General features: G+C 33.6%; 1 protein-coding gene across 1 annotated transcript in view; it reads left to right on the top strand.

Moving 5' to 3' along the window:
- The window catches only part of CAMSAP2 (calmodulin regulated spectrin-associated protein family, member 2), an 87,932-nt gene that overhangs the window by 55,450 nt on the left and 18,005 nt on the right, over nucleotides 1-14,477 (top strand). The window contains exons 5-7 of the mRNA XM_012650449.1: nucleotides 8,484-8,625; nucleotides 8,938-9,077; nucleotides 10,788-10,791. Of these exons, the coding sequence (XP_012505903.1) occupies nucleotides 8,484-8,625; nucleotides 8,938-9,077; nucleotides 10,788-10,791 (286 nt within the window). The remainder of the gene's footprint in view (nucleotides 1-8,483; nucleotides 8,626-8,937; nucleotides 9,078-10,787; nucleotides 10,792-14,477) is intronic.

Raw genomic sequence — 14,477 nt, 5'->3', positions numbered from 1 at the left:
ATTTAAATGTATCAGCCTTTATTATGACTTTCAGTAAGACCAACCTTTAAAACAATATTCCTGGAATTTCAAGTTGTACAACATGATTATTCTGTGAAGAAAGAAAAAACATTAACATGATTTTATTCTTTAAACATTCTTGAACAGACTTTAAGAGTTTTCTTCTTTGAAAACTGAATTGTGTATTTGTCATATACTAAGATCAAAAGTATATTTTCTACAATATAGAATATCTTATGTCTTTTAAAATGTTTTGTAATGAGAACCTTTTAAACATGTCATATAGTACTAGAAGTGAGATATAAGAAATTGTAATTATTCAGAGACCTTCTTTTCTATTAGGATTAAACTTTCTTCATTGTTGTATACAGTACTATTCATTTGGGGCTTATTCTACTAGTCACTGATACCTCCGTAAGAGGGGAAAGAGGGAGAGGGGAAAAAAGAAAGGAAAAGAAAAGCTGTTTTGTACCAACTCCAATAGAAAAATTTTGTGGAGGACCCCCTAAAATTTTGTCTAAATTTGATGGTTTGGGATCACAGTAATTTTCCCCATCTAGCTTACTGACTGGCTCCTGAAAATACAGTCTGTGCTTGCTATTTCGTCTTAACTCTGTTGTGGTCCTTTCCCCTAAAGGTGTATCAGCATGGAATTCTCCTCTTTTCCCATCACCCCAGATTACACGTTTCATTTTCCTGCCTTCAGCCAACTTCTGTCCCCATCCCTTCCCTCTCTTGTCCCCTAGTCCTTTGCCGTTAGTTTCCCTTCCTTTCTTTTTCATACCATAAGAGTTGAAACTTTTGCCTTGAAGGTATATATAATCCTGCCCCCCAATTTTCTCCAGGCTCTTATCAGGAATAAGGTAAAGATGGCATCATTCTAAGTTATAACACTAATGAAAGTTCTGTATAGAAATCTTGTTTATTATATGCAGTTGTTAAATTCTATAGTATTGCATATATATTATGAACGAAATGGAGATTTTATATGCTGACAGAGGACCCAATACACATTATTTCTATGGAAAAAATGCAATTTGTATTTCAAACAATGAGATTAAGTGACCTTTAATGGAATCTAGACACCACTCTGACTTTTTCATAGCAGTTAGCTCCATGCAATTGCACATATTAACTAGTATTTGTTGAATAGTGATTGAGTAAATCAAGAAATAATTGTGAGATTCAATTTTAAATATTTGGATTAGTACATATTTTTATTATAGCAAATAGCATTTATATCTTCATTTTCAAATGAATTTTATCCTTTTTTCCATTGTTAGAATCTTTGTGAAAACAAGTGTTAATTTCACAGTCTTATTGCATAGGTACAGGTGTTACCATTATGAGGAAACACAGTCACAGAATAAGCTAGGGAAAGGAATCTTTCTTACTGTTACTGACAACAGGATTTTGGCATTTGAACTATGTTCTTGGTTTGGCTGGAAATATTGTCATTCCATTCTTTATTTTTTTTAATTCTGTAAAAGCATGATTTGTGATCCTTTTCTTCTCTTAGAAATGAGAGATAAAATGACTTGCTCTTATCATTATATAGTTGATAAGAAGTCGCCACTCTTTCCATCTACTTTAGCTAGCTTGCCTAGTGAGGCATTCTCAGCTGCCTAGCCCTGTGTCTGTTACTTATCTAGCTGTAGACAGAGCCATGGTTTTGGATGATAACATATCTTACCTTTTGTCCTTGCCAAACTACTCTCAACTCAGATGTCCAATAGAATTCGTTTTATGAAAAAGTTCTTTTTATAGCCATATTCTTGGTAAAATGTATGCATATGTTGAAGGATACTTTTACTGTATATTATTAGGGTTGGACCAAAATTAAAGATTCCGAAGGTATTTCTTTAGGATATTATGTCCTTTCATGATTGGATTGGTTGGTGTCCTAAGAGAAGGGCATTTTAAATAGTATAATGCCCTAGTAAAATGGTAAAAGTTTTCTTTAAACAGTTTAGTGATGTTATTTTCTGTGTTTTTCCAAATTGCTCTTTTTGCTTCCTTTTGACTATAAAGTAGTGTGTCCAGTTAAATTTGAATTTCAGATAAACAACAAAAAATTTTTTAGCGTAAGTTGCATTGTTGTCTTGTATTACGTAGGCATCTTGTATTTTTATTTGCTAAATCTAGAAAGCCTACTTTAAAGATCTCTAAAGTTTATAGCAAGGATGACATTAAGTCCAACATTCATTCTCTTGAAAAGTTTGTATAAAGTGCTGTGGTAAAATGAGTACTGCACTTAAAGTCAGACTAGTTCTGCCACTAAATAGCTTCATGACCTTTACAAAGGCACTTGACCTCTCTGGGCCTCATTTTTTTTAATCTGTAAAAATTAAAACATTTTGGATTGAATGGTTCTTAAATTATATGATTAAAAAATTCTTAGTTTTTCCCTTCTCAATACGTTAGTAAACATAAGGGACTCAAAAACAAAAGGTTGGTAAAAATAGTAAGTAGTTGGCTGTCATGACTTTTCTACATGTATATTGCTAGTAGATTTATGATAACTGTGTGAGTGAAATATCTAGGAGTGCTTTCTAGAGGATGTGGGACTTTAACAGGGCCTTAGTAGGCTTCATGATATTTGGAAAGGAGGGCACTAGGTCATCGGGAACAATAGGAACAGAGACACTAAGTTGCAAGTAAAAGGCACGCTTGGGAATTACTCAGTAGACCAGTTTGGCAGGATCATTTTTGAAAGAGCTATGAATTCGTGGGTTTGCATTCCAATATTAACTATATACAGAGTGAACTTTAGTGTTCCTACAAAGACACATGTCTACTCAATGTGGCCTTTGCCACTTTTTGAAAAGAAATATTTGTGATGTATTTTATAGGGGTGTGGGAATTAGATGAAGGAATTACCCTAGGAGAAAAGACATTCACTGAGCTCTAATTGCTTTTCACCCGAAGGTATAGTCTCAATGTAGACTACACTTCCCCCCTGGGAGAGAGTAGGTGAAAGCTTATAGGTCTTTGCCGGATTACTTCAGCCCATACGAATTTCTCTTTTGACCAAAGTTCCTTAGCAATTAAAAACTATAACCCACTTTTTTCCCCCAAACTCTGTTTCTTCAAATAGTACTTCAGGGTACTTTTTGAGAAATGGTCTCAGAAGTAAAATATATTTGGGAAATGCTGCCTAGTCTATGCCCCTTTAAGAATGTTACCATCCATTTTAGTACATTAAGGGCCCAAAGAGCCTCTCTAGCTATTTTCCAAATATTTTTGATCTTTGAACTCTTTTATGAATGACATCTACTAATATCCCATAGAATTAGTGTTCTTTGGAGCATACTTTGGAAAACATTGATTTGTAACCTATAGCTTTATACTTGATTATCTATTTAATGCATGTATAAATATTTAAAACAAACATTTAATGTTCAAATACAGTGCATCATTTTGTTTGACTCTTAGATTTACCTTGATTTCCTATTTCATATCATTATTTCAGTCAAAAAATTGTGAAGATTTGGCCTGCCTAAATTAAATTTTGTTTAGAATCCTACACCTAAGATTCTGTTCTGTAATTACAAATCTGTCCTAGTATGGGCTTCTTTGATTGATGCTAATTCATTTCTTTTTTTGTGTGTGTATTGTCAACATACCTTTTCTCTTTCATAATAATTTACTTGCCCTTGCAGGAAACACACCACCCCAATCTAGAATATGTCCCTGTTCTATTATTAACTCATTTATATACTTAAGTGAGGAACTTGGCATTTTAAACATCTTTTGAATTCAGAGAGGGTACCACGGTTTTAATATTTGCCTAAGGGTACTATGACAATTAGATTTCTCCAACAGTTTTATAGATCAACAGTGTTGTGCATTTGGACACAAGACCTTACCAAGACTTGGATTGGTAGACTTAATATCACTTCTTAAGAACATTTATTTTGAAATAATTTCAGACTTACAAAAAGTTACAAGAATACTAAAAAGAGTTCTCATAAGCTCTTTACCCAAATTCATCAATTTTTTTAACAGTTGGCCAAATTTGCGTTATCATTCTCTCTCCCCCTGTCTCTACACACAGACACAAACACATAAATTTTTCTAAAACGTGTGTAAGAAGATCGCATGTATCATGCCCTTTTACCCCTTAATATTTGAATGTATATTTCCTAAGAACAGGGCTATTCACTTATGTAACCACAGTACAGGTAATTTAATGTCAATACAGTACTTTAAATTACAACTAGAAATATGGAATAACTTGAGCCATTAGAGACTCCTTCGCACACCTGCTGTTATGAATAGTCCACGATAATTGCATCTTATAACCAATTTCTATGCAATGGATTCTTCTAATTTAGAAAACAAACCCAAAAAACTCCTCTATTTTTAAAATTTCTGTTATAAATTGGGAACACTGACACATTTTCAGTGGTTTCCTGCTCTTGTACTTTTTATGGCTATTGTAACTGCAGCTGCCAAAAATTTCCAGCTAAATGGGAGATTAAAATATTATTACATGCAGCAAGATTATTGGGGTTAATCTTCCTGATGCTATAAGAAAAATTTATTGGAAATGTTATTTATATGTAGGAAGCTGGTAGTAATCTGATTCTTGAGATGATGTTTTTCTTATTTTTAAACTTCTTGAAAATACCTTATTTGATAGTATTTTGCGAAGTAATCTTATTTTTCATGTGAATTTATGTAGGAAAAACTTTCTACATAAAAATTGAATATGAATTTTAATGCATATTCCATTTAGTTTGGTTCACTTCAACAAATATTTATTCAGAGCTGCCAGAACTTTTTCCAGGATATACAAAGATAAATAATCACAAATTATTAGTTCATATTATCTGAAATTACGAGTTTATTATATTCATTTTTTAAAGAGAAAAATTAGATTTGGGGGGAACTCCTAAATAGCAAAATTAATAATATTTATATTCTCTGTATATAAGTAGTTACTTTAGAGACTTAACAAAAATTTAATTGGTAAGAATTGCCAACTAGTTTTTTTCCCCCTTAATTAAAAGAAACTTTTTATATAGTTGAAAGAAATGATCTTAGTAAATTGTACTACATTGTTATTTGCTTTATACTTATTTTTATTGAAATGACCTTTCTTCCCTTTTTTTGGGAAAAATATTGCCTTACCAGATTTGTTCTACTAATGTCTAAGAATTATGATTGCAAATCTAGCCCTAGAATCTTTTTTACTTCCCTTTTATGATATGCATTTATTTTTTAATCTGATATGTGATTCCAGAACTCAGAAGTAAATTCTTCGCTGCCAAAGTGTATTGCACACGCTAGGTATCCTAAAGTGAATTTCTGTATGGGGAGAGGAGAGAGGGGAGGAGAAGGTGGTGGTCTTTATCATTAGGAACTTACATATTTTTAACTGAAGTATTAATTAACTGAAAATAAATGTTATGAGAGCTATAAACTTGGAACTCCACTATCAGAAGCTTTACTATAATTTGTTAATTGAAGATAATTCTGATGAATTTTCCCTTTACCTTTTGCTTTCCCCTTTTTTTCTGCTGCTTCCTCTGAAGTCTCCTTCCAAATGGTTTTGGAAACTGGTTCCAGTAAGTTTGCCCAGCTACTTCAATTTGCTCTCCAGAACTGTAATATGTAGAATGGTATCGTGTGTGTCTTGCTGGTATAGTCATTTCATATAATTCTGTTAGTCACTGAATAGAGATTAGATTTTAAGGTATTTGGTCATAATGTCAAATGGAAAGATAACAGATCTAGCCAAAGTCTGGATTAGAAGTTTTAAAAGTGATTTAAAGGGTAAACATCCTTTTGCTAGTCTTATCAATACTGACAGATCATCAGTAAATAGGTTAAACAAAACAATCCTATGGATGTAGGTTCTCACTGATTTTAATAATTTTAGCAAAAGTAAGTTTGAATTGCATGTGTAAATTAACTATTTTAAAATCATCTTTTGACAGAATCATTTCCTTTTTAGCTTGAATTATAGGGGACGTTTAACTTTTTGTGTGATTAAAAAAGCAAAAGCTTCTCTGTGTCCTCACCAATATTGGACCTAATCTATATCAAATTCTGAATTGACTTGAAGGGTTGATCTCTCAGGATTAAATCAGGGTGGGGTGGTGGTCGTTAAACCACTTAAGAAACTGTTTTACACCCTCAGGAATAAAAATACAATTCAGAAATACACCATAATGTTGAAAATACGGAAAATAGGTACTCCTTTTACATGCCAAGTGTTGAAGTTTGTAGAAAGAACAGGGAATGTTTTCATGCAGTGAGTTTATAAAGCATATAGCATGTTCAAGTATAAAAAGGCTTTCATGAACTGTAGTTCATGAACTACAGATGAACTTTCTGAGAGTTGCACATACCTCAAGATTTAAAGTCAGTTTACCCGGTATATCTTGTAGGATATAATCTTCAGGAAAATGTTTTGGCATGCCATTCATAATTCTCTGATTGTCTAATCTAAACTGTGGACATCTCTTGCTAACGCTGCTCTGTAAAGCTGTGTGTGTGCGTGTGCATGTGTGTACACCTCGTCCAGAAGTGCTGCTTGGCAGGGGGGAATACAACAGATCACACATTCAGTTCTTTGTTCCATGACCTTGGCTAAGTCCAATTCAGATTGTAGACTGAAAATAAACCAGTCCCAGGGAAGATCTGGGAAGTTTGGGACTGAGTCTAGCCCAATTTAGAGGATGTCCAAGAGGCAGCCTATTTTGATTCTAAATGACCAAAGAGATGAATGTAAGGCTCTGGAACAGTACTTACCAAATGTGAGAAAGGTGCTAACGCTAGAAGATGATGCTGGTGATTTCTTTGTTCTTTCTCTCATCCCCTCCCTTCCCCATGGTTGATTTTTCAACTATCCCCTGGCAGCAGTGAGGAAGTTTTCTAAGGCTTATGTAAAAAGAATCTATTAAAGAATAAATTAATTAAAGAATTAAAGAATCTATATATTGCATGTGATTTTTTTTCCTGAATATAGTTACCCTCTGAGTTAGAACAGACCATCAAATACAGATTCTAGCCTGCACTGATGAATAAGAACAAGCTCCTCCAAAAATCTTCAAGAGGAAAACATGTTCCATGAATCTTATCCTTGGGCAGCCAGTGAAAGAGAAGCAGGAATAAATATCTTTTTATTCATTAATGTATATGCTTTGTTGATGGATATTATTTAAAAGAAATCTAATTTTACCACCAACTATTAAATTTTTCTTTAAGTTTTTATTTTTCTATTTTTATTCTCACAAAAGTATTTTATCTCATAATTGTATTTTAATTATAAAATATAGAGAATGGCCAGTTTAGATGGAATTAGAAAAAAATAGTTTTGATTACCTTTTTAAAAAATATTTAAATATCAGTAACCTATGTTATCATACATTTTGCTAATAAAATACTTTAGTATGTACTCTCACTAAATCTTGAGCATTATTTTTCTTGGCTTTAGGAGAGCTAGACGCTAGTAACAGCTAACCTTTCTTGATTGCCTGTTTTGTGCCTGGCAGTGCGCATAGCACTCTGTGTCCGTCATCATCTGTAATCCTCTGGTGGTTCTATGAAGTACGTACTATTAGAATCCCCATTTTATAGATGGGGAAAATGAGAAATGAGAGTTTAAGTAACTTGTCCAAGATCACAAAGCTAATGAGTGGCAGAACCAGGATCTGAACCCAGGTCATCTGACCCAGCAGCTTGTTCTTTTAGCCACCTTTACAGCATGGCTTATTTTTAGAGAACTGTCTTGGAAATTTGTCCAGCCACACCAAGCAATCTTTAGAAAACGAAAGTTTCTTGTGGTTTTCTGAGGAGGAGCAGGAACCCTTATACTTGGCTCTATTATTGGTTAATGAAACCTGAATTAGGAGGGTTTTCTTCAAAGTTGTTAACACTATTTATGTTGTTTCAACATTCGAATGAGAAGCCAGAATGTCTTTGGTGATATTATTGTAGTTCCTCAAAGTGATGTTTTTTTATCTCCAAATTTCCTTTAATAGTATGTTCTTCTACATGCCCCCTGATTTTGATAATTCTTGTAATTCTTTCTGCTCAAATAGTACTCTTGCTCTTCCCATATAACTTTCAGTCTATCTGTTTAAGAACTTTGAGTATAAATTAAGTCTAGCGTTAAAGAAAATGAATTTTATCAAAAGAGCAGAACTGATATAAAGTATAGTATCGGTTTGGATACAAAGTATTACACATCTGCTTTGTGATGCTTTTGTATTTAAGTATTGAAGTTAAACATCATTTCATGTAAATTAGCAATATGTTATATTAACTATTTAGCTGCAAAGCTATAGTGTTGTTGCTGTATATTTAATTTTGGTAATGCCTACCATTATTTAAGAAAGAAGGCTATTGGTGAGTAGTTCTCATTTCTCTTGAATTATTTTATTACTAATACATTAGAATCTACAACACTAATTTTTTTCCTGTGTGTTGCTTAGTACTTACTTATTTTCATATCTTTTTTTATATCGTAGGCTCGTTATAGGAAAGAGCAAACACTGCTTAAGCAATTGCCTTGCATCCCACTGGTAGAGAACCTGCTGAAGGACGGCACCGACGGCTGCGCGTTAGCTGCCCTCATTCACTTTTACTGCCCTGGTGTTGTCAGATTGGAGGGTAAGTGTTCCAGTGTCATAGTTCTGAACTACAGATAGATAGTAACAAATATTTAAGACAATAATATTCAACAAGTAATGACAGCTTTTTAAAAAAAGAATATTTGTGTATAATTCTGAGGACGTTATGAGAAAAGTAGTGCTTGGTTTCTTAGTCTTTCTGTGTAATGACCACTATATCTGAAAATGTATGTCTGTTAAACAAGTTCCACATAATCGTGTATTTGTACTAAATGACCAATTACAAAATGGATATGAAATGTTTTTATCAAGTTAACCCAAAGTCATCACCTTACTCTTTTCCTATTTGAAGATATTTGTTTGAAAGAAACTATGTCTTTGGCTGATAGCCTGTATAATCTGCAGCTGATTCAAGAATTTTGCCAAGAATACTTGAACCAGTGTTGCCATTTCACCCTGGAAGACATGCTCTATGCAGCTTCGTCCATAAAGGTAAATTAAATTATTTTTTCTCCCTTTACTTCGTTAAAGTTTGTTAAAGGAAAAAAACAAACAAACATAGAACAAGCTATGTAAGTGACTTAGCCACTTTAAGCTTACAGATTAACTGTATCAGTCAAAAGAGCCTTTGAAAAAATAGTTTTTGTTTGATTTTTCTGCTTATTTTATGTTTTTTTAATGCACCATTAGCTGTAGGTTTCTTTTGTAATGCAAAGCCAAACTTAAAGTCACATACAAAATTGGTCTGTTGTCTTAATGTTGGCAAAATAGAGGATAAGCCATTAAATGTTTCTGGTCCATAAATTAAAAATTAATTGAAAAGTAAGGTTGTATACTATTTACTACCATATGCATAAATATGTATTTTATATAGTTGTATGAGATGATTTGGTACTCTTGCATATTTTTATGTGTGTAATGAGTCATTGAGCATGAAATTGAAATTTATTCTCACTAGCTCATATATAATTGTTCTTTAGTTATCAGACTATTTGAGATTTGTCACCTTTATTGATCCTTTGAAAGTTCATCAGTGTTTGCTTTCAGATTTTTTTAAGATAATAACTAAAATTTCACATTGATGAAATTTCAAAATTGTCCTAATTTTGAAAATTGAGTTGTTAGCAATACTATATTTTTAATACTTCAAGGATTATTTCTTATCCTTCAGAGACTATTTTAGTAACATTAGTGTTGTATTTTATGTGAGTCATTAATATAAAATGAATTCAGAAATCAGAAATGTTTTTGTGATTGAGTCATATGGACAGTTTTTATAAAAGCTTGAACTACAGTATAACTGTAGCATAATTATGGATATTAAAATCTTCGGGGACTTTTTCCTTTAATTTCCAAAGAGAAAAGTGTTTAAAATAGTAATTTATTTGAAGTTCAAGATTTGTTTTTGTTAAATATATGGTGGGAGTCGCATGTATGTTACAAGAACAGGAAGCCCCATGGACACAATCTATGTTTTGGTAAACTATTTCAAAGTAGATTATGAAAATGAACTGGGTACCTCTGTTGCTTTTAAAGAATGGTAGGATTTGTTTGCAGCTACTCTGTGGATAACCACCAAGTATCACATGTGTCTCATTAGAGGAAAGCCCTATTTAAGACACTGTCTGAAGAAACTACAGAATGCAAGTGTGTAAAAGTTATTAAAATGAAAAGAAAAGCAGCATTAAACAAGTTTGTCAGGGAAATGTAAAATGGCAAAAGCTGGAGATTATAACTTTTATAACATTTCAGGATCCATGTTAATGTTTGACATATACTTAAGTGAGAACCTATTATACACCAGGCACTGTGCTAAGGCTGAGGGATTTGTTTGTTTATTCATTCATCATCAAATATTGAGTTATCTCCAGACACTTTTCAACATTGGAGATGAAGTGGTAAATGAAACAGCAAGGCAGAAGATAAAGCTGATGGTAAAGGCATTTCCAAAAGAAACCACTACTCCTACTGACCCAGTATAGTATCCAGTCCCTTATCTGACATATTAAAATCTTGATTAATTTTGAAGGTTTACACTTTGCTATGCTTTTTTTTTTTTTTTTTTAAATAGGGTCTCACTATGTTGCTCAGGTTGGTCTTGAACTCCTGGGCTCAAGGGATCCTCCCGTCTCAGCCTGCCAAAGTGCTAAGATTGCAGGAGTGAGTCACTGTGCCTTGCCTATACCTTGCCATTCTTATCAGAATGGTAATTAGGAAATATTATTTCCATATATATCTTGTTCATGCCTTTTCTGACATTTGCCTGTTAAAAATTTTAAATACTTCTGTAATCTCAAGGGAAAAAGAATCATCGCATTAAATGCATTGAGACATAAGATTACATTTGTGTAAATTGGTATACCTTAGACTTCCAATAAAATAATACACAGTCCTGATGTTTAGATCAACTTTGGGCATGATCCAGATATAAAGATATTTTCTTAAATCTTGTATATTTAGAAGAGATAATTGGAGAAAAGGCTTTGGTCACTTTCTGTATTCTTTACTAAATTATTAGAACCACAGCTTTGACTTCAGTTGAATATCTTAAGACCCTAGCCTACAAGAGGAGGCTTGGTCCATGATGCTGGGCACCTCGTTTTCACTTTAACTTCAAAAACAAGTGTTTATGAGGCCAGGCGTGGTGGCTCACGCCTGTAATCCTAGGAGGCCGAGGCGGGCGGATTGTTGGAGCTCAGGAGTTCAAGACCAGCCTGAGCAAGAGCGAGACCCCGTCTCTACCAAAAATAGAAAGAAATTAATTGGACAGCTAAAAATATATAGAAAAAAATTAGCTGGGCAAGGTGGCGCAAGCCTGTAGTCCCAGCTACTTGGGAGGCTGAGGCAGTAGGATTGCTTGAGCCCAGGAGTCTGAGGTTGCTGTGAGCTGGGCTGACACCATGGCACTCACTCTAGCCCGGGCAACAGAATGAGACTCTGTCAAAAAAAAAAAAAAAAAAAAAACCAAGTGTTTATGGAAGTGTAGGGAATGAGCACTGTCTTCCCCTCTTGGTAGAAGTATATACTGGTATGGCCATTTTAGAGGGCAGTCTGACATGAACCAAATTTAAAATGCACAGAAGGCATGTATAAGGATTGTTTGTGGTGGTGAAAAGTTGGAAACAATCCATCTTAATAGAGGCATAATTAAAACGCTTTGTAATGTAGTCAAACTGTTTAAAGGAAGGGGGTAGAGGTATTTTTACTGATACAGAAAGCTCTCCAAAACATTAAGTGGAGAAAGCAAGTAACAAACATAATGTATCGTATGATGCAATTTATATTTTTTAAAAATTCTTTGTATGAAAAATAGATGCATAGAAAAAGGTCTATAGAGGGATACACACAAAATTGTTAACAGTGGTTTATTTTCAGTATAGCATTAGGATTTGGGGGAAGGGGATTAAGACATACTTTTTATTCTATATATCTGTATTTTTCTGTATTGTTTATATTATTTTACAATGTTAATATGTAGCTTACGAAAAGAAGGAGAGAAGCTTTTAAATGAAATTGATTTGGTATCATTTCTGAAATATGGTTACAGATTTATTGCTGTTTAATCATCATGAATTCAGAAAGAAATAATGAGCTTTGGTTACTGGGAAAATTATTTCTTACTGTACTGACATCTTGTGGCCAAACACAGTAATGTTACTAGGACAGTTACCTCACCAGAGTCCTTAAAATATTAACTCATTATCGAGCACTTAAGCAGTGTTTTTCTAAAAGATTAATGGTAGTAGTAGAGTGGAACCTAGCACCACTACTTAAGAAATAATTTTATCCTTTAGCTTTAGAAAGGATGCTATAAAGATAGGTATAAAAAATATAAATCAAAATAATCTTATTACCCAGAAATATTCCCTATCAACATTTTGATATTTTACTGACATCTTTTTTGTTATGCATAGATTGATTCATTTGTACATTCATTCAAATTATTATTATTTGAGCATCCATTATATCCAAGGAATGGTCTTAAACACTGAAGATACAATGATGATCATAAGTTTGGTCTTTTTAAACCTTATGGTCTGGTGGGTAAGATGAGGAACCCTGGAGAATGTGATATTAGATGAAGCTGGAGAGATAAAAAGGGACTCAATCAAGTAGCCTCTTCTAGGCCATAGTAAATTTCCCCTTTATCTCAAGAGCAATCGCAAGGGGGAGCGGAGGGGTTGCATTTTGAAAAGTTTGTTCCTAATAAGCCAAAGAATAAAGCTATTATGTTCCAAACAAGAGATGAAAACATTTGAATCAGCATAGTTATGATGAAGATGGAGAGAAATGGGTAGATTCCAGAAACATTTGAGATGCAAAATCTGTAGGCTTCAGTAATGAATTGGATACAGGAAGGGAGGGAGAAGGAGGTATCAAGGATGACTTCTGCGTCTCTGGTTTGCATACTGGCATAGTGGTGCCATTCAGTGAGATATGACCCTGTAAGATCAGATTTGTTAGGAAGATGATTATTTCAATTTTGGACATAGTGGCTTTGAGATATCCAAAAGAAAATGCTCTATAAGCCATTGCATAAATGCATTTGAGAGTCATTTAGTAGCTGATGGGCATAGGCACGGCAGTGTTTCAAAGAGGAGAGAACAGGAATAGCAAATGCTGCTGCGAGGTCAAACAAGATGAGAAGTGTTTGAATTAGCAGCACATGTAAGTCGTTGGTGACTTGAGCAAATCCTGTTTTGGAGACATGGTGTGGCTCCAGGCCACACTGGAGTGGCTTGGGGAGTAAAAGGGATGAGAGAGAGAGAGAGTAGAGGCTTGCTCTTGAAAGAAGTTTGTGAAGAGTTAATAAGGGTAGGGGTGAGGAGAAATTGGAGAATCATGAGTTGAGTGAAGGTTTTGTTTCATTTTTTTAACAGGATAAGTTTGAGCATGTTTAAAAGCCACATAGGAAGGATTCAGTTGAGAAGGGAAGGATAAATGTATAGGAGAGGAGAAGGTAGTTAAGAATGTGAAGCTTCTGAGAAGGCAAGCAGGGGTGAGGTCCAGCGCGTAGGCCTTAGGGATCGTAAGCATTCTCATTGGTTAAAAACAAAATCACAAATTTTAACAGCTGCTCCAAATATTAATAGTGTTTGTATATCACTATTTGAATATTCTGGGAATTGATAGTAAAAAGCAAATGCTGAAAGTAAAGTAGAAAACATACCAAATTCTATTTACCACTCAGACTCTTACGCTCAACCGCCTACATGACAGGTCCACTTAAATGTCTAATGAGCATCTCAGATACAGTTAGTCATGATTCCATTCACTACCTAGTTCTCTCGGTGTTCTCCATCTCACTGTTAGTTGCTGAAGACAAAAACCTAAGAGTCACCCTTGATTTTTCTCTGTCCTTCGCTTGCTACGTACACAATAGCATTATGGAACTATCAGCTAAGAGATCAATATTGGAGAATCATCAGCTTAAATGTTATAAACAAAACCAAGAGAGTGTGTGAACTCTAAGGGAGAATGTATAGAGCCTTGAGGATTATTTGTAATTAGCAGGTAGGAGGAAGAAGGCAAGACGTTGGAAAACACTCATGTTTCCAGTGATAATTTTAAAACCTGAGATTTAATATGAAATAAGACCTCATTCATTAAATACTAATAAACTTGATAACTATTTTTATTAAATGCCAAATACCCAAAGTTTAGAATGCATGCTGTTATTTTAAATAATTATGAAAACAGGCTTCTTATAGTGTTATTTTTAAAAACTTACCAGATGCTTAAAATTAAAATAATTCTTTGTTTATAGCTTTTATGATATATGCATTATTAGCACTTTAAAATATAATAAAAGGTAACATTGTCGATTAATCCTTATTAATAACTTTTCAAAAGTAGGTAGATGCATTAAATTATATAAATAATGTTTTTGTA

The sequence above is a fragment of the Propithecus coquereli genome, unplaced genomic scaffold (genome assembly GCF_000956105.1).
Source record: "Propithecus coquereli isolate 6110/MARCELLA unplaced genomic scaffold, Pcoq_1.0 Scaffold328, whole genome shotgun sequence".
Taxonomy (NCBI): Eukaryota; Metazoa; Chordata; class Mammalia; order Primates; family Indriidae; genus Propithecus; species Propithecus coquereli.
Note: the sequence above shows the minus strand (reverse complement) of the source record. Positions and strands in the feature narration are given on the sequence as shown.